Source organism: Oncorhynchus nerka, linkage group LG15, assembly GCF_034236695.1.
Source record: "Oncorhynchus nerka isolate Pitt River linkage group LG15, Oner_Uvic_2.0, whole genome shotgun sequence".
NCBI lineage: Eukaryota > Metazoa > Chordata > Actinopteri > Salmoniformes > Salmonidae > Oncorhynchus > Oncorhynchus nerka.
In genome coordinates, this window is record NC_088410.1 from 16,033,470 (window position 1) to 16,053,898 (window position 20,429).

Here is a 20,429-nt window from a genome sequence, read left to right on the forward strand (position 1 = left end):
TACCTCACCAGTCCCTCCTGTACGAGCCTGCCAATGGAATGGGACCATACCTCACCAATCCCTCCTGTACGAGCCTGCCAACGGAGTCACACGGGACCATACCTCACCAGTCCCTCCTGTACGAGCCTGCCAATGGAATGGGACCATACCTCACCAGTCCCTCCTGTACGAGCCTTCCAACTGAGTCACACGGGACCATACCTCACCAGTCCCTCCTGTACAAGCCTGCCAACTGAGTCACACGGGACCATACCTCACCAGTCCCTCCTGTACGAGCCTTCCAACTGAGTCACACGGGACCATACCTCACCAGTCCCTCCTGTACAAGCCTGCCAACTGAGTCACACGGGACCATACCTCACCAGTCCCTCCTGTACGAGCCTGCCAACTGAGTCACACGGGACCATACCTCACCAGTCCCTCCTGTACGAGTCTGCCAACTGAGTCACACGGGACCATACCTCACCAGTCCCTCCTGTACGAGCCTGCCAACTGAGTCACACGGGACCATACCTCACCAGTCCCTCCTGTACGAGCCTTCCAACTGAGTCACACGGGACCATACCTCACCAGTCCCTCCTGTACAAGCCTGCCAACTGAGTCACACGGGACCATACCTCACCAGTCCCTCCTGTACGAGCCTGCCAACTGAGTCACACGGGACCATACCTCACCAGTCCCTCCTGTACGAGTCTGCCAACTGAGTCACACGGGACCATACCTCACCAGTCCCTCCTGTCACACGGGACCAGCCTCACCAGTCCCTCCCAACTGAGTCACACGGGACCATACCTCACCAGTCCCTCCTGTACGAGCCTGCCAACTGAGTCACATGGGACCATACCTCACCAGTCCCTCCTGTACGAGCCTGCCAACGGAGTCACACGGGACCATACCTCACCAATCCCTCCTGTATGAGCCTGCCAACTGAGTCACATGGGACCATACCTCACCAATCCTTCCTATACGAGCCTGCCAACTGAGTCACACGGGACCATACCTCACCAGTCCCTCCTGTACGAGCCTGTCAATGGAATGGGACCATACCTCACCAGTCCCTCCTCTACGAGCCTGCCAACTGAGTCACACGGGACCATACCTCACCAATCCCTCCTGTACGAGCCTGCCAACGGAGTCACACGGGACCATACCTCACCAGTCCCTCCTATACGAGCCTGCCAACTGAGTCACACGGGACCATACCTCACCAGTCCCTCCTGTACAAGCCTGCCAACTGAGTCACACGGGACCATACCTCACCAGTCCCTCCTGTACGAGCCTGCCAACTGAGTCACACGGGACCATACCTCACCAGTCCCTCCTGTACGAGCCTGCCAACTGAGTCACACGGGACCATACCTCACCACTCCCTCCTGTATGAGCCTGCCAACTGAGTCACATGGGACCATACCTCACCAGTCCCTCCTGTACGAGCCTGCCAACGGAGTCACACGGGACCATACCTCACCAATCCCTCCTGTATGAGCCTGCCAACTGAGTCACATGGGACCATACCTCACCAATCCTTCCTATACGAGCCTGCCAACTGAGTCACACGGGACCATACCTCACCAGTCCCTCCTGTACGAGCCTGTCAATGGAATGGGACCATACCTCACCAGTCCCTCCTCTACGAGCCTGCCAACTGAGTCACACGGGACCATACCTCACCAATCCCTCCTGTACGAGCCTGCCAACGGAGTCACACGGGACCATACCTCACCAGTCCCTCCTATACGAGCCTGCCAACTGAGTCACACGGGACCATACCTCACCAGTCCCTCCTGTACAAGCCTGCCAACTGAGTCACACGGGACCATACCTCACCAGTCCCTCCTGTACGAGCCTGCCAACTGAGTCACACGGGACCATACCTCACCAATCCCTCCTGTATGAGCCTGCCAACTGAGTCACACGGGACCATACCTCACCAGTCCCTCCTGTACGAGCCTGCCAACTGAGTCACACGGGACCATACCTCACCAGTCCCTCCTGTACGAGCCTGCCAACTGAGTCACACTGGACCATACCTCACCAATCCCTCCTATACGAGCACATACTCCCTAATACTATCTAAGTTCTGTTTCCTTTGGACCAGACCACAGGAATTTATATGAGGGGGAAACTATCACAGAGTTCAGTACACTGCCTAACAGGGCACACTAAAACAGGTCTCACAACTCTCTCTCTTTCTCCCCCTCACTTGACAGTGGTGAGGTCATGCACTCTCTCTCTCTCTCGTTGAAACAGATGTGTGTGTCTACCGTAGTGAATCATAACTCAGCGTCTGTTTCTTATCCCCCAGCTGTGATCCAAGTCTTGATACGCTTCACACTCAGAATCCATCTCAGCTGACACTACCCACTCCCCACCCTTATTATTATTCTGTTATCTCTTGTTCATATTACATTGTTATTCATTACTGCATTGTTGGGGTTAGAGCTGCAAGAAAGGGCATTTCCCTGTACTTGTGCACGTGACATTAAAACTTGATACCGCACTACGGAATCACCTGGTCTGTCAAATGGATGGATTACCTGTCAACTGAAATGAGACAGACAGCATATAGGAACCATGTTGTTCTTGGACAAGAAACTGCATTGGGCTCCGATGGGAAGGGGACATGAGCCTGTTTAAACGTGACACGGGACGATATCAACACACACTGAGCATTTCATAAAAAATCAAATTGTATTTGTCACATGCGCTGAATACAACAGGTTTAGACCTTACAGTGAATTACTTACCTACACGCCCTTAATCAACAATGTAGTTTTAAGAAAAATACCTAAGAAAATAAGATGTTGTTTTACTGTTAAAACGTAATATAGTTGCGTTGCTAGGCGATTGTAAATTATTCTTATTTGCTGTTTGTACTGGGGCAGTGGGCGGGACCAAGCGAACGTCAATAAATCTGCGTCATGTGTGACTAACTTTGGAAACAGCGAATCAGAAGCTTGTCCGCGTTTTAAACCGACCAATGATCGATTTATCATCTTTGTTTGCGGAAGTGGAGCTGCTATCCTCCAGGCAAGTTTCGATAGCAAATTTGAATATATTTTGGTGTTTGTTAACAGCTCAAATGAAAAGCAGCTCACTCGAGAACGAGTGTAACATCGTATGCAAAGTCATACATTCTATAAGAGCAGATATCACTGTAAATATCCCACGTGTGCTTTCTCCGTCGACGTTCACTCTTTCAAATCCGCTAGACAGTTTTCGGCAAAAAAAAGCGTGTTTTTATCGTGTCTTCCTTGTTTGTTCAGATGAGTACCTGTTCACTGGAGCATCCCAACGGGCAGGAGGCCGACTCTCTCCCCGCCAAGAGGCTCTGCCAGGGGGAGTGCGCGCAGGATGGGTCGGTCGGAGGTGGAGGGGTGAAGGCAAGCACGGCCGTGGAGGTGGTAGGTGACATATCACTAATCTCGGCAACAACCCAGAACCAACATTGTTTGTCCACGAGAGAACATTTCACTGGCCTAGATAACCAGACCGGATGGAAAATGTACCAGTCTGTCAATCCGGAGTAGAAACAATAACAAAGCCTCTGTTATTGTAAAAATTCTAAGGGCCGCGCCTGGAACAATGTAACCACTCAAATTCACGGACAGAGCTTTGGATGCAAGAACTGACCATCCAATATATACACATTATAGCTTTAAGCATGTTTTAACGCTATACAGTGTTTGTTTACATTTACATTTTCTCTAGTCTATAGTCATACCAGTGTATAACTCCTCCTCCTGTCTCTAGTCTATAGTCATACCAGTGTATAACTCCTCCTCCTGTCTCTAGTCTATAGTCATACCAGTGTATAACTCCTCCTCCTGTCTCTAGTCTATAGTCATACCAGTGTATAACTCCTCCTCCTGTCTCTAGTCTATAGTCATACCAGTGTATAACTCCTCCTCCTGTCTCTAGTCTATAGTCATACCAGTGTATAACCCCTCCTCCTGTCTCTAGTCTATAGTCATACCAGTGTATAACCCCTCCTGTCTATAGTCTATAGTCATACCAGTGTATAACTCCTCCTCCTGTCTCTAGTCTATAGTCATACCAGTGTATAACCCCTCCTGTCTCTAGTCTATAGTCATACCAGTGTATAACCCCTCCTGTCTCTAGTCTATAGTCATACCAGTGTATAACCCCTCCTCCTGTCTCTAGTCTATAGTCATACCAGTGTATTACTCCTCCTCCTGTCTATAGTCTATAGTCATACCAGTGTATAACTCCTCCTCCTGTCTCTAGTCTATAGTCATACCAGTGTATAACTCCTCCTCCTGTCTCTAGTCTATAGTCATACCAGTGTATAACTCCTCCTCCTGTCTCTAGTCTATAGTCATACCAGTGTATAACCCCTCCTCTAGTCTAGTCTAACCCCTCCTGTCTCTAGTCTATAGTCATACCAGTGTATAACTCCTCCTCCTGTCTCTAGTCTATAGTCATACCAGTGTATAACTCCTCCTCTGTCTCTAGTCTAGTCTAATAGTCTATAGTCATACCAGTGTATAACTCCTCCTCCTGTCTCTAGTCTATAGTCATACCAGTGTATAACTCCTCCTCCTGTCTCTAGTCTATAGTCATACCAGTGTATAACTCCTCCTCCTGTCTCTAGTCTATAGTCATACCAGTGTATAACCCCTCCTCCAGTCTCTAGTCTATAGTCATACCAGTGTATAACCCCTCCTGTCTATAGTCTATAGTCATACCAGTGTATAACTCCTCCTCCTGTCTCTAGTCTATAGTCATACCAGTGTATAACCCCTCCTGTCTCTAGTCTATAGTCATACCAGTGTATAACCCCTCATGTCTCTAGTCTATAGTCATACCAGTGTATAACCCCTCCTCCTGTCTCTAGTCTATAGTCATACCAGTGTATAACCCCTCCTCCTGTCTCTAGTCTATAGTCATACCAGTGTATAACCCCTCCTCCTGTCTCTAGTCTATAGTCATACCAGTGTATAACCCCTCCTGTATGTCTCTAGTCTATAGTCATACCAGTGTATAACCCCTCCTGTCTCTAGTCTATAGTCATACCAGTGTATAACCCCTCCTGTCTATAGTCTATAGTCATACCAGTGTATAACCCCTCCGGTCTGTCTCTAGTCTATAGTCATACCAGTGTATAACTCCTCCTCCTGTCTCTAGTCTATAGTCATGCCAGTGTATAACTCCTCCTCCTGTCTCTAGTCTATAGTCATACCAGTGTATAACCCCTCCTGTCTCTAGTCTATAGTCATACCAGTGTATAACCCCTCCTGTCTATAGTCATACCAGTGTATAACCCCTCCTATCTCTAGTCTATAGTCATACCAGTGTATAACCCCTCCTCCTGTCTCTAGTCTATAGTCATACCAGTGTATAACCCCTCCTCCTGTCTCTAATCTATAGTCATACCAGTGTATAACCCCTCCTGTCTATAGTCATACCAGTGTATAACCCCTCCTGTCTCTAGTCTATAGTCATACCAGTGTATAACCCCCCTGTCTGTCTCTAGTCTATAGTCATACCAGTGTATAACCCCCTGTCTGTCTCTAGTCTATAGTCATACCAGTGTATAACCCCTCCTCCTGTCTCTAGTCTATAGTCATACCAGTGTATAACCCCTCCTGTCTATAGTCATACCAGTGTATAACCCCTCCTGTCTCTAGTCTATAGTCATACCAGTGTATAACCCCTCCGGTCTATAGTCATACCAGTGTATAAACCCTCCGGTCTGTCTCTAGTCTATAGTCATACCAGTGTATAACCCCTCCGGTCTATAGTCATACCAGTGTATAACCCCTCCGGTCTATAGTCATACCAGTGTATAACCCCTCCTGTCTATAGTCATACCAGTGTATAACCCCTCCTGTCTCTAGTCTATTGTCATACCAGTGTATAACCCCTCCTGTCTATAGTCATACCAGTGTATAACCCCTCCTATCTCTAGTCTATAGTCATACCAGTGTATAACCCCTCCTGTCTATAGTCATACCAGTGTATAACCCCTCATGTCTCTAGTCTATAGTCATACCAGTGTATAACCCCTCCTGTCTCTAATCTATAGTCATACCAGTGTATAACCCCTCCTGTCTCTAGTCTATAGTCATACCAGTGTATAACCCCTCCTGTCTGTCTCTAGTCTATAGTCATACCAGTGTATAACCCCTCATGTCTCTAGTCTATAGTCATACCAGTGTATAACTCCTCCTCCTGTCTCTAGTCTATAGTCATACCAGTGTATAACCCCTCCGGTCTGTCTCTAGTCTATAGTCATACCAGTGTATAACTCCTCCTCCTGTCTCTAGTCTATTGTCATACCAGTGTATAACCCCTCCCGTCTGTCTCTAGTCTATAGTCATACCAGTGTATAACCCCCCCTGTCTGTCTCTAGTCTATAGTCATACCAGTGTATAACCCCTCCTGTCTGTCTCTAGTCTATAGTCATACCAGTGTATAACCCCTCCGGTCTGTCTCTAGTCTATAGTCATACCAGTGTATAACCCCTCCTCCTGTCTCTAGTCTATAGTCATACCAGTGTATAACCCCTCCGGTCTGTCTCTAGTCTATAGTCATACCAGTGTATAACCCCTCCTCCTGTCTCTAGTCTATAGTCATACCAGTGTATAACTCCTCCTCCTGTCTCTAGTCTATAGTCATACCAGTGTATAACTCCTCCTCCTGTCTCTAGTCTATAGTCATACCAGTGTATAACCCCTCCGGTCCGTCTCTAGTCTATAGTCATACCAGTGTATAACCCCTCCTGTCTCTAGTCTATAGTCATACCAGTGTATAACCCCTCCTCCTGTCTCTAGTCTATAGTCATACCAGTGTATAACCCCTCCTGTCTCTAGTCTATAGTCATACCAGTGTATAACTCCTCCTCCTGTCTCTAGTCTATAGTCATACCAGTGTATAACCCCTCCGGTCCGTCTCTAGTCTATAGTCATACCAGTGTATAACTCCTCCTCCTGTCTCTAGTCTATAGTCATACCAGTGTATAACTCCTCCTCCTGTCTCTAGTCTATAGTCATACCAGTGTATAACCCCTCCTGTCTATAGTCTATAGTCATACCAGTGTATAACCCCTCCGGTCTATAGTCATACCAGTGTATAACCCCTCCTGTCTCTAGTCTATAGTCATACCAGTGTATAACCCCTCCTCCTGTCTCTAGTCTATAGTCATACCAGTGTATAACCCCTCCTGTCTATAGTCTATAGTCATACCAGTGTATAACCCCTCCTGTCTCTAGTCTATAGTCATACCAGTGTATAACCCCTCCTGTCTCTAGTCTATAGTCATACCAGTGTATAACCCCTCCTCCTGTCTCTAGTCTATAGTCATACCAGTGTATAACCCCTCCTGTCTATAGTCATACCAGTGTATAACCCCTCCTGTCTCTAGTCTATAGTCATACCAGTGTATAACCCCTCCTGTCTCTAGTCTATAGTCATACCAGTGTATAACCCCTCCGGCCCGTCTCTAGTCTATAGTCATACCAGTGTATAACCCCTCCTGTCTCTAGTCTATAGTCATACCAGTGTATAACCCCTCCTCCTGTCTCTAGTCTATAGTCATACCAGTGTATAACCCCTCCTGTCTCTAGTCTATAGTCATACCAGTGTATAACTCCTCCTCCTGTCTCTAGTCTATAGTCATACCAGTGTATAACCCCTCCGGTCCGTCTCTAGTCTATAGTCATACCAGTGTATAACTCCTCCTCCTGTCTCTAGTCTATAGTCATACCAGTGTATAACTCCTCCTCCTGTCTCTAGTCTATAGTCATACCAGTGTATAACCCCTCCTGTCTATAGTCTATAGTCATACCAGTGTATAACCCCTCCGGTCTGTCTCTAGTCTATAGTCATACCAGTGTATAACTCCTCCTCCTGTCTCTAGTCTATTGTCATACCAGTGTATAACCCCTCCCGTCTGTCTCTAGTCTATAGTCATACCAGTGTATAACCCCCCCTGTCTGTCTCTAGTCTATAGTCATACCAGTGTATAACCCCTCCTGTCTGTCTCTAGTCTATAGTCATACCAGTGTATAACCCCTCCGGTCTGTCTCTAGTCTATAGTCATACCAGTGTATAACCCCTCCGGTCCGTCTCTAGTCTATAGTCATACCAGTGTATAACCCCTCCTGTCTCTAGTCTACCAGTGTATAGTCATAGTCTATAGTCATACCAGTGTATAACCCCTCCTCCTGTCTCTAGTCTATAGTCATACCAGTGTATAACCCCCCTCCTGTCTCTAGTCTATAGTCATACCAGTGTATAACTCCTCCTCCTGTCTCTAGTCTATAGTCATACCAGTGTATAACCCCTCCGGTCCGTCTCTAGTCTATAGTCATACCAGTGTATAACTCCTCCTCCTGTCTCTAGTCTATAGTCATACCAGTGTATAACTCCTCCTCCTGTCTCTAGTCTATAGTCATACCAGTGTATAACCCCTCCTGTCTATAGTCTATAGTCATACCAGTGTATAACCCCTCCGGTCTATAGTCATACCAGTGTATAACCCCTCCTGTCTCTAGTCTATAGTCATACCAGTGTATAACCCCTCCTGTCTCTAGTCTATAGTCATACCAGTGTATAACCCCTCCTGTCTCTAGTCTATAGTCATACCAGTGTATAACCCCTCCTGTCTCTAGTCTATAGTCATACCAGTGTATAATAACCCCCTCCTGTCTCTAGTCTATAGTCATACCAGTGTATAACCCTCCTCCTGTCTCTAGTCTATAGTCATACCAGTGTATAACCCCTCCTGTCTATAGTCTATAGTCATACCAGTGTATAACCCCTCCTGTCTCTAGTCTATAGTCATACCAGTGTATAACCCCTCCTCCTGTCTCTAGTCTATAGTCATACCAGTGTATAACCCCTCCTGTCTGTCTCTAGTCTATAGTCATACCAGTGTATAACCCCTCCTGTCTCTAGTCTATAGTCATACCAGTGTATAACTCCTCCTCCTGTCTCTAGTCTATAGTCATACCAGTGTATAACCCCTCCTCCTGTCTCTAGTCTATAGTCATACCAGTGTATAACCCCTCCTCCTGTCTCTAGTCTATAGTCATACCAGTGTATAACCCCTCCTGTCTATAGTCTATAGTCATACCAGTGTATAACCCCTCCTGTCTCTAGTCTATAGTCATACCAGTGTATAACCCCTCCTCCTGTCTCTAGTCTATAGTCATACCAGTGTATAACCCCTCCTGTCTCTAGTCTATAGTCATACCAGTGTATAACCCCTCCTGTCTCTAGTCTATAGTCATACCAGTGTATAACCCCTCCTGTCTCTAGTCTATAGTCATACCAGTGTATAACCCCTCCTGTCTCTTGTCTATAGTCATACCAGTGTATAACCCCTCCTGTCTCTAGTCTATAGTCATACCAGTGTATAACCCCTCCTGTCTCTAGTCTATAGTCATACCAGTGTATAACCCCTCCTGTCTCTAGTCTATAGTCATACCAGTGTATAACCCCTCCTCCTGTCTCTAGTCTATAGTCATACCAGTGTATAACCCCTCCTGTCTGTCTCTAGTCTATAGTCATACCAGTGTATAACCCCTCCTGTCTCTAGTCTATAGTCATACCAGTGTATAACCCCCTCCTGTCTGTCTCTAGTCTATAGTCATACCAGTGTATAACCCCCTCCTGTCTGTCTCTAGTCTATAGTCATACCAGTGTATAACCCCTCCTGTCTCTAGTCTATAGTCATACCAGTGTATAACCCCTCCTGTCTAGTCTATAGTCATACCAGTGTATAACCCCTCCTGTCTGTCTCTAGTCTATAGTCATACCAGTGTATAAGTCTATAGTCATACCAGTGTATAACCCTCCTCCTGTCTCTAGTCTATAGTCATACCAGTGTATAACCCCTCCTCCTGTCTCTAGTCTATAGTCATACCAGTGTATAACCCCTTCTCCTGTCTCTAGTCTATAGTCATACCAGTGTATAACCCCCCTCCTGTCTCTAGTCTATAGTCATACCAGTGTATAACCCCTCCTGTCTCTAGTCTATAGTCATACCAGTGTATAACCCCTCCTGTCTGTCTCTAGTCTATAGTCATACCAGTGTATAACCCCCTCCTGTCTCTGGTCTATAGTCATACCAGTGTATAACCCCCCCTCCTGTCTCTGGTCTATAGTCATACCAGTGTATAACCCCTCCTGTCTCTAGTCTATAGTCATACCAGTGTATAACCCCTCCTGTCTCTAGTCTATAGTCATACCAGTGTATAACCCCTCCTGTCTCTAGTCTATAGTCATACCAGTGTATAACCCTCCTGTCTCTAGTCTATAGTCATACCAGTGTATAACCCCTCCTGTCTCTAGTCTATAGTCATACCAGTGTATAACCCCCCCTGTCTGTCTCTAGTCTATAGTCATACCAGTGTATAACCCCTCCTGTCTCTAGTCTATAGTCATACCAGTGTATAACCCCTCCTGTCTCTAGTCTATAGTCATACCAGTGTATAACCCCTCCTGTCTCTAGTCTATAGTCTCCAGTGTATCTCCTGTCTCTAGTCTATAGTCAAACCAGTGTATAACCCCTCCTGTCTCTAGTCTATAGTCATACCAGTGTATAACCCCCCTCCTGTCTCTAGTCTATAGTCATATCAGTGTATAACCCCTCCTGTCTCTAGTCTATAGTCATACCAGTGTATAACCCCTCCTGTCTCTAGTCTATAGTCATATCAGTGTATAACCCCTCCGGTCTGTCTCTAGTCTATAGTCATACCAGTGTATAACCCCCTCTCGGTCTGTCTCTAGTCTATAGTCATACCAGTGTATAACCCCTCCGGTCTGTCTCTAGTCTATAGTCATACCAGTGTATAACTCCTCCTCCTGTCTCTAGTCTATAGTCATACCAGTGTATAACCCCTCCGGTCTGTCTCTAGTCTATAGTCATACCAGTGTATAACCCCTCCGGTCTGTCTCTAGTCTATAGTCATACCAGTGTATAACCCCTCCTCCTGTCTCTAGTCTATAGTCATACCAGTGTATAACCCCTCCGGTCTGTCTCTAGTCTATAGTCATACCAGTGTATAACCCCTCCTCCTGTCTCTAGTCTATAGTCATACCAGTGTATAACCCCTCCTGTCTCTAGTCTATAGTCATACCAGTGTATAACCCCTCCTCCTGTCTATAGTCATACCAGTGTATAACCCCTCCTGTCTCTAGTCTATAGTCATACCAGTGTATAACCCCTCCTGTCTATAGTCTATAGTCATACCAGTGTATAACCCCCCCTCCTGTCTCTAGTCTATAGTCATACCAGTGTATAACCCCTCCTGTCTATAGTCTATAGTCATACCAGTGTATAACCCCTCCTGTCTCTAGTCTATAGTCATACCAGTGTATAACCCCTCCTGTCTCTAGTCTATAGTCATACCAGTGTATAACCCCTCCTGTCTCTAGTCTATAGTCATACCAGTGTATAACCCCTCCTGTCTCTAGTCTATAGTCATACCAGTGTATAACCCCTCCTGTCTCTAGTCTATAGTCATACCAGTGTATAACCCCTCCTCCTGTCTCTAGTCTATAGTCATACCAGTGTATAACCCCTCCTGTCTCTAGTCTATAGTCATACCAGTGTATAACCCCCCCTCCTGTCTATAGTCTATAGTCATACCAGTGTATAACTCCTCCTCCTGTCTCTGGTCTATAGTCATACCAGTGTATAACTCCTCCTCCTGTCTCTAGTCTATAGTCATACCAGTGTATAACCCCCCCTCCTGTCTCTAGTCTATAGTCATACCAGTGTATAACTCCTCCTCCTAGTCTATAGTCATACCAGTGTATAACCCCTCCTGTCTCTAGTCTATAGTCATACCAGTGTATAACCCCCCCTCCTGTCTCTGGTCTATAGTCATACCAGTGTATAACCCCCCTGTCTCTGGTCTATAGTCATACCAGTGTATAACCCCCTCCTGTCTCTGGTCTATAGTCATACCAGTGTATAACCCCCCTCCTGTCCTGTCTATAGTCATACCAGTGTATAACCCCTCCTGTCTCTAGTCTATAGTCATACCAGTGTATAACCCCTCCTGTCTCCTGTCTCTAGTCTATAGTCATACCAGTGTATAACCCCTCCTCCTGTCTCTAGTCTATAGTCATACCAGTGTATAACCCCTCCTGTCTCTAGTCTATAGTCATACCAGTGTATAACCCCTCCTGTCTGTCTCTAGTCTATAGTCATACCAGTGTATAACCCCTCTCCTGTCTGTCTCTAGTCTATAGTCATACCAGTGTATAACCCTCCTCCTGTCTCTAGTCTATAGTCATACCAGTGTATAACCCCCCTCCTGTCTCTAGTCTATAGTCATACCAGTGTATAACCCCTCCTGTCTGTCTCTAGTCTATAGTCATACCAGTGTATAACCCCTCCTGTCTGTCTCTAGTCTATAGTCATACCAGTGTATAAGTCTATAGTCATACCCCCTCCTGTCTCTAGTCTATAGTCATACCAGTGTATAACCCCTCCTGTCTCTAGTCTATAGTCATACCAGTGTATAACCCCTCCTGTCTGTCTCTAGTCTATAGTCATACCAGTGTATAACCCCTCCTCCTGTCTCTAGTCTATAGTCATACCAGTGTATAACCCCTCCTCCTGTCTCTAGTCTATAGTCATACCAGTGTATAACCCCTCCTCCTGTCTCTAGTCTATAGTCATACCAGTGTATAACCCCTCCTGTCTCTAGTCTATAGTCATACCAGTGTATAACCCCTCCTGTCTCTAGTCTATAGTCATACCAGTGTATAACCCCTCTGTCTCTGTCTGTCTCTAGTCTATAGTCATACCAGTGTATAACCCCCTCCTGTCTCTGGTCTATAGTCATACCAGTGTATAACCCCCCTCCTGTCTCTAGTCTATAGTCATACCAGTGTATAACCCCCTCCTGTCTCTAGTCTATAGTCATACCAGTGTATAACCCCTCCTGTCTCTAGTCTATAGTCATACCAGTGTATAACCCCCCTCCTGTCTCTAGTCTATAGTCATACCAGTGTATAACCCCTCCTGTCTCTAGTCTATAGTCATACCAGTGTATAACCCCTCCTGTCTCTAGTCTATAGTCATACCAGTGTATAACCCCCTGTCTCTGGTCTATAGTCATACCAGTGTATAACCCCCCCTCCTGTCTCTGGTCTATAGTCATACCAGTGTATAACCCCCCCTCCTGTCTATAGTCTATAGTCATACCAGTGTATAACCCCTCCTGTCTCTAGTCTATAGTCATACCAGTGTATAACCCCCCCTCCTGTCTATAGTCTATAGTCATACCAGTGTATAACCCCTCCTGTCTCTAGTCTATAGTCATACCAGTGTATAACCCCTCCTCCTGTCTCTAGTCTATAGTCATACCAGTGTATAACCCCTCCTGTCTCTAGTCTATAGTCATACCAGTGTATAACCCCTCCTGTCTGTCTCTAGTCTATAGTCATACCAGTGTATAACCCCTCCTGTCTGTCTCTAGTCTATAGTCATACCAGTGTATAACCCCTCCTGTCTCTAGTCTATAGTCATACCAGTGTATAACCCCTCCTGTCTATAGTCTATAGTCATACCAGTGTATAACCCCTCCTGTCTGTCTCTAGTCTATAGTCATACCAGTGTATAACCCCTCCTCCTGTCTCTAGTCTATAGTCATACCAGTGTATAACCCCTCCTCCTGTCTCTAGTCTATAGTCATACCAGTGTATAACCCCTCCTCCTGTCTCTAGTCTATAGTCATACCAGTGTATAACCCCTCCTGTCTCTAGTCTATAGTCATACCAGTGTATAACCCCTCCTGTCTCTAGTCTATAGTCATACCAGTGTATAACCCCTCCTGTCTGTCTCTAGTCTATAGTCATACCAGTGTATAACCCCCCCTCCTGTCTCTGGTCTATAGTCATACCAGTGTATAACCCCCCCTCCTGTCTCTGGTCTATAGTCATACCAGTGTATAACCCCTCCTGTCTCTAGTCTATAGTCATACCAGTGTATAACCCCTCCTGTCTCTAGTCTATAGTCATACCAGTGTATAACCCCTGTCTCTAGTCTATAGTCATACCAGTGTATAACCCCTCCTGTCTCTAGTCTATAGTCATACCAGTGTATAACCCCTCCTGTCTCTAGTCTATAGTCATACCAGTGTATAACCCCCCCTGTCTGTCTCTAGTCTATAGTCATACCAGTGTATAACCCCTCCTGTCTCTAGTCTATAGTCATACCAGTGTATAACCCCTCCTGTCTCTAGTCTATAGTCATACCAGTGTATAACCCCTCCTGTCTCTAGTCTATAGTCAAACCAGTGTATAACCCCTCCTGTCTCTAGTCTATAGTCATACCAGTGTATAACCCCTCCTGTCTCTAGTCTATAGTCATATCAGTGTATAACCCCTCCTGTCTCTAGTCTATAGTCATACCAGTGTATAACCCCTCCTGTCTCTAGTCTATAGTCATATCAGTGTATAACCCCTCCGGTCTGTCTCTAGTCTATAGTCATACCAGTGTATAACCCCTCCGGTCTGTCTCTAGTCTATAGTCATACCAGTGTATAACCCCTCCGGTCTGTCTCTAGTCTATAGTCATACCAGTGTATAACTCCTCCTCCTGTCTCTAGTCTATAGTCATACCAGTGTATAACCCCTCCGGTCTGTCTCTAGTCTATAGTCATACCAGTGTATAACCCCTCCGGTCTGTCTATAGTCTATAGTCATACCAGTGTATAACCCCTCCTCCTGTCTCTAGTCTATAGTCATACCAGTGTATAACCCCTCCGGTCTGTCTCTAGTCTATAGTCATACCAGTGTATAACTCCTCCTCCTGTCTCTAGTCTATAGTCATACCAGTGTATAACCCCTCCGGTCTGTCTCTAGTCTATAGTCATACCAGTGTATAACTCCTCCTCCTGTCTCTAGTCTATAGTCATACCAGTGTATAACCCCTCCGGTCTGTCTCTAGTCTATAGTCATACCAGTGTATAACCCCTCCTCCTGTCTCTAGTCTATAGTCATACCAGTGTATAACCCCTCCTGTCTCTAGTCTATAGTCATACCAGTGTATAACCCCTCCTGTCTCTAGTCTATAGTCATACCAGTGTATAACCCCCCTCCTGTCTCTAGTCTATAGTCATACCAGTGTATAACCCCTCCTGTCTATAGTCTATAGTCATACCAGTGTATAACCCCCCCTCCTGTCTCTGGTCTATAGTCATACCAGTGTATAACCCCTCCTGTCTATAGTCTATAGTCATACCAGTGTATAACCCCTCCGGTCTATAGTCATACCAGTGTATAACCCCTCCTGTCTCTAGTCTATAGTCATACCAGTGTATAACCCCTCCTGTCTCTAGTCTATAGTCATACCAGTGTATAACCCCTCCTGTCTATAGTCTATAGTCATACCAGTGTATAACCCCTCCTGTCTCTAGTCTATAGTCATACCAGTGTATAACCCCTCCTCCTGTCTCTAGTCTATAGTCATACCAGTGTATAACCCCTCCTGTCTCTAGTCTATAGTCATACCAGTGTATAACCCCCCTCCTGTCTCTAGTCTATAGTCATACCAGTGTATAACCCCTCCTGTCTCTAGTCTATAGTCATACCAGTGTATAACCCCCTCCTGTCTCTAGTCTATAGTCATACCAGTGTATAACCCCTCCTGTCTGTCTCTAGTCTATAGTCATACCAGTGTATAACCCCTCCTGTCTGTCTCTAGTCTATAGTCATACCAGTGTATAACCCCTCCTGTCTCTAGTCTATAGTCATACCAGTGTATAACCCCTCCTGTCTCTAGTCTATAGTCATACCAGTGTATAACCCCCTCCTGTCTCTAGTCTATAGTCATACCAGTGTATAACCCCTCCTGTCTGTCTCTAGTCTATAGTCATACCAGTGTATAACCCCTCCTGTCTGTCTCTAGTCTATAGTCATACCAGTGTATAACCCTCCTCCTGTCTCTAGTCTATAGTCATACCAGTGTATAACCCCTCCTGTCTCTAGTCTATAGTCATACCAGTGTATAACCCCCTCCTGTCTCTAGTCTATAGTCATACCAGTGTATAACCCCCTCCTGTCTCTAGTCTATAGTCATACCAGTGTATAACCCCTCCTGTCTCTAGTCTATAGTCATACCAGTGTATAACCCCCCTCCTGTCTCTGGTCTATAGTCATACCAGTGTATAACCCCTCCTGTCTCTAGTCTATAGTCATACCAGTGTATAACTCCTCCTCCTGTCTCTAGTCTATAGTCATACCAGTGTATAACCCCTCCTGTCTCTAGTCTATAGTCATACCAGTGTATAACCCCTCCCCCTGTCTCTAGTCTATAGTCATACCAGTGTATAACCCCCCCTCCTGTCTCTGGTCTATAGTCATACCAGTGTATAACCCCTCCTGTCTATAGTCTATAGTCATACCAGTGTATCACCCCTCCTCCTGTCTATAGTCTATAGTCATACCAGTGTATAACCCCTCCTCCTGTCTCTAGTCTATAGTCATACCAGTGTATAACTCCTCCTCCTGTCTCTAGTCTATAGTCATACCAGTGTATAACCCCTCCTGTCTCTAGTCTATTGTCATACCAGTGTATAACCCCCCCTGTCTGTCTCTAGTCTATAGTCATACCAGTGTATAACGCCTCCTGTCTGTCTCTAGTCTATAGTCATACCAGTGCATAACGCCTCCTGCTGGCTGGATGAGTGTCTGCAGGGGATTGTGGACCAGGACTACACTGGCTCTATGGAACTGTCTGTCTACAATGATGCCAGCACTGTGAGTTAATAGAATACTACTATAGTACTACTACAGTACTACTCATACTACTGCACTGTGAGTTACTAGAATACTACTATAGTACTACTGCAGTACTACTCATACTACTGCACTGTGAGTTACTAGAATACTACTATACTACTACTGCAGTACTACTAATACTACTCCACTGTGAGTTACTAGAATACTATTATACTACTACTGCAGTACTACTCATACTACTGCACCGTGAGTTACTAGAATACTACAATAGTACTACTAGAGTACTACTAACACTACCGCACTGTGAGTTACCAGAATACTACTACAGTACTACTACAGTAGTACCAACACTACAGCACTGTGAGTTATTGAATATTACTATAGTACTACTACAGTACTACTAATGCTACAGCACTGTGAGTTATTGAATACTACTATAGTGCTACTGCAGTACTACTAATGCTACATCACTGTGAGTTACATACGTGCGTGTATGTGTTGTGTGTGTGTCAGGATGGTTCCAGAGCGATAGTGGAGGGATGGAGGGAGAGGCTGGAAAGGAGAGGTGTTTCCATGGTGATCTCTGGCCATGACTCCGCCCAACCCAGGGGAGGTAAGTGTACGAACGCAAGGTGTCTGTGTGAGGTGTGTGTGTGTCCGAGGGGTGTGTGTAAGCGAGGTGTGTGTGTAAGCGAGGTGTGTGTGTAAGCGAGGTGTGTGTAAGCGAGGTGTGTGTGTGTAAGGTGTGTGTGTGTGTATGCGAGGTGTGTGTGTGTGAGGTGTGTGTGTGTGTAAGCGAGGTGTGTGTGTGTAAGCGATGTGTGTGTAAGCGAGGTGTGTGTATGCTAGGTGTGTGTGTGTGAGGTGTGTGTATGCTAGGTGTGTGTGTATTGTAACAGTTCCCATGTTGATCTCCTCTCCTCCAGTGGGTCATGCCAAGAACCAGGCTGTGTCTCAGAGCTCAGGAAAGTACCTCTGCTTTCAGGACGCTGTGAGTCACAACACAACGTGTTTATGTTAACCTGTCTCCTGTGTGTTTGTCTGTGAGATAATGTGTGTGTCAGTATGTGGGAGAGAGAGGTGGAGTGAGAAAGTAAGTGTGTGTGTGTGTGTGTGTGTGTGTGTGTGTGTGTGTGTGTGTGTTAGAGGTCTGGAGGGAGTCATCGTCATGCTCTAGCTGCTGCTGTCTGACACATCTGGGCCATGTTTAGTACACACACACACACACACACACACAGATATAACAGGTGGGTACTGTATCAGAGTAAATGTTTGACAGAGCTGTCAGTATAACATGAGGACTGAGACTCCAGTCTGTGTGAGTGTTTGTGTTAGAGTGTGTGTGTGTGTGTGTGTGTGTTACACTTAGTAATTGCTAAATGAGCCTAAGCTCCACTGCATGTTACCGGTGTCAATGAGCGAGTTTGTTTTTCATGGCCCGGTGCCAGAGGTGGGCGGAGTTTTTACATTTCAGACCAATTCCCATTGGCGCACATCTGAGAGCAAGGGAACCAAAGCACTAACCAGAGACATCGCAGCCAGGGACACACACACACACACACACACACACACACACACACACACGGATATGCTCTGTCTTGTGACGCACAAAAAATACAAAATATGGAACTGAATTATAGTCACGAGTTCTGGCCCCCGCCGTGTGTGTGTGTGTGTGTGTGTGTGTGTGTGTGTGTGTGTGTGTGTGTGTGTGTGTGTGTGTGTGTCTAAGATGCCTGGGGCTGTTCTGTGCCCCAAAAAAAGCATAATTCCTGAAATGAGACTCTTTCTTATCCCGACTGGGCTGAAACAGAGTTGAAAGAGAACCGTGATAAAATCAGACCGTTCCTCTGGAAATATAATTAAATGGTCAAATAGAGTTCAGTATCTCTCTAAATATTATCCTCTCCGCCCTCTCAGAGTTTAATAGAATGAGTCGGGCAGATCCGAAGTGAAAACATTTTTTGGGGGGTGGGGTGTCTCACATCGAAATGATTGGCTGAGCCTCTGGACTGAGAACAGGAAGTTAAATGTATTGAGCTCATTAGAATAGTAGTTAAGTTTAATTAGTTTCTCATAATCCATGAAGAGAATGCAGCAGGGATTCCTGTTTGCTGAAGAAGTAATGCCTGTTTCTGTGTGCCTGTTTCTGTGTGCCTATTTCTGTGTGCCTGTTTCTGTGTGCCTGTTTCCTGAAGAAGTAAGTCGCTCTGGATAAGAGCGTCTGCTAAATGACTTAAATGTAAATGTAAATGTAAGTGACGCCTGTTTCTGTGTGCCTGTTTCTGTTTGCCTGTTTCCTGAAGAAGTAACGCCTGTTTCTGTGTGACTGTTTCTGTTTGCCTGTTTCTGTGTGACTGTTTCTGTGTGCCTGTTTCTGTGTGACTGTTTCTGTGTGACTGTTTCTGTTTGCCTGTTTCTGTGTGCTTGCTTCTGTGTGACTGTTTCTGTGTGACTGTTTCTGTGTGCCTGTTTCTGTGTGCCTGTTTCTGTGTGACTGTTTCTGTTTGCCTGTTTCTGTGTGCCTGTTTCTGTGTGCCTGTTTCTGTGTGCCTGTTTCTGTGTGCCTGTTTCTGTTTGCCTGTTTCTGTGTGCCTGTTTCTGTGTGCCTGTTTCTGTTTGCCTGTTTCTGTGTGCCTGTTTCTGTGTGACTGTTTCTGTGTGACTGTTTCTGTTTGCCTGTTTCTGTTTGCCTGTTTCTGTGTGCCTGTTTCTGTTTGCCTGTTTCTGTTTGCCTGTTTCTGTTTGCCTGTTTCTGTTTGCCTGTTTCTGTGTGACTGTTTCTGTTTGCCTGTTTCTGTGTGACTGTTTCTGTTTGCCTGTTTCTGTGTGACTGTTTCTGCGTGACTGTTTCTGCGTGCCTGTTTCTGTGTGCCTGTTTCTGTGTGCCTGTTTCTGCGTGCCTGTTTCTGTGTGCTTGTTTCTGTGTGCCTGTTTCTGTGTGCCTGTTTCTGTGTAGCCAGTCAGCGTGCAGAAAGAAAGAGTCAGCGTGCAGAAACAGTCAGCGTGTAGAAACAGTCAGCGTGCAGAAACAGTCAGTGTGTAGAAACAGTCAGCGTGCAGAAACAGTCAGCGTGTAGAAACAGTCAGCGTGTAGAAACAGTCAGCGTGTAGAAACAGTCAGCGTGCAGAAACAGTCAGCGTGCAGAAACAGTCAGCGTGTAGAAACAGTCAGCGTGTAGAAACAGTCAGCGTGTAGAAACAGTCAGCGTGTAGAAACAGCGTGTAGAAACAGTCAGCGTGTAGAAACAGTCAGCGTGTAGAAACAGTCAGCGTGTAGAAACAGTCAGCGTGTAGAAACAGTCAGAGTGCAGAAACAGTCAGCGTGTAGAAACAGTCAGCGTGTAGAAACAGTCAGCGTGCAGAAACAGTCAGTGTGCAGAAACAGTCAGCGTGCAGAAACAGTCAGCGTGTAGAAACAGTCAGTGTGCAGAAACAGTCAGTGTGCAGAAACAGTCAGTGTACAGAAACAGTCAGCGTGCAGAAACAGTCAGTGTGCAGAAACAGTCAGCGTGCAGAAACAGTCAGCGTGTAGAAACGCCCACCCTGATTGACAGACTCTCCCATTACATGTACACTGCTATAGAAACAGAATGACATCATGATGATGTCTATCAGGGTGGGCGTTTGATTGACAGACTCTCCCATCACATGTACACTGCTATAGAAACACCACAGTCTCTCAGGGTCACAGTTCAATG

At 45.9% G+C, this 20,429-nt stretch overlaps 1 protein-coding gene across 1 annotated transcript in view; it reads left to right on the forward strand.

Annotated features, from left to right (window-relative positions):
* Nucleotides 1-3,030: 3,030 nt before the first annotated feature.
* The window catches only part of b3gntl1 (UDP-GlcNAc:betaGal beta-1,3-N-acetylglucosaminyltransferase-like 1), a 50,029-nt gene continuing 32,630 nt past the window's right edge, over nt 3,031-20,429 (forward strand). The window contains exons 1-5 of the mRNA XM_065001094.1: nt 3,031-3,157; nt 3,267-3,404; nt 16,630-16,746; nt 17,242-17,341; nt 17,655-17,719. Of these exons, the coding sequence (XP_064857166.1) occupies nt 3,083-3,157; nt 3,267-3,404; nt 16,630-16,746; nt 17,242-17,341; nt 17,655-17,719 (495 nt within the window). The 5' untranslated portion in view covers nt 3,031-3,082. The remainder of the gene's footprint in view (nt 3,158-3,266; nt 3,405-16,629; nt 16,747-17,241; nt 17,342-17,654; nt 17,720-20,429) is intronic.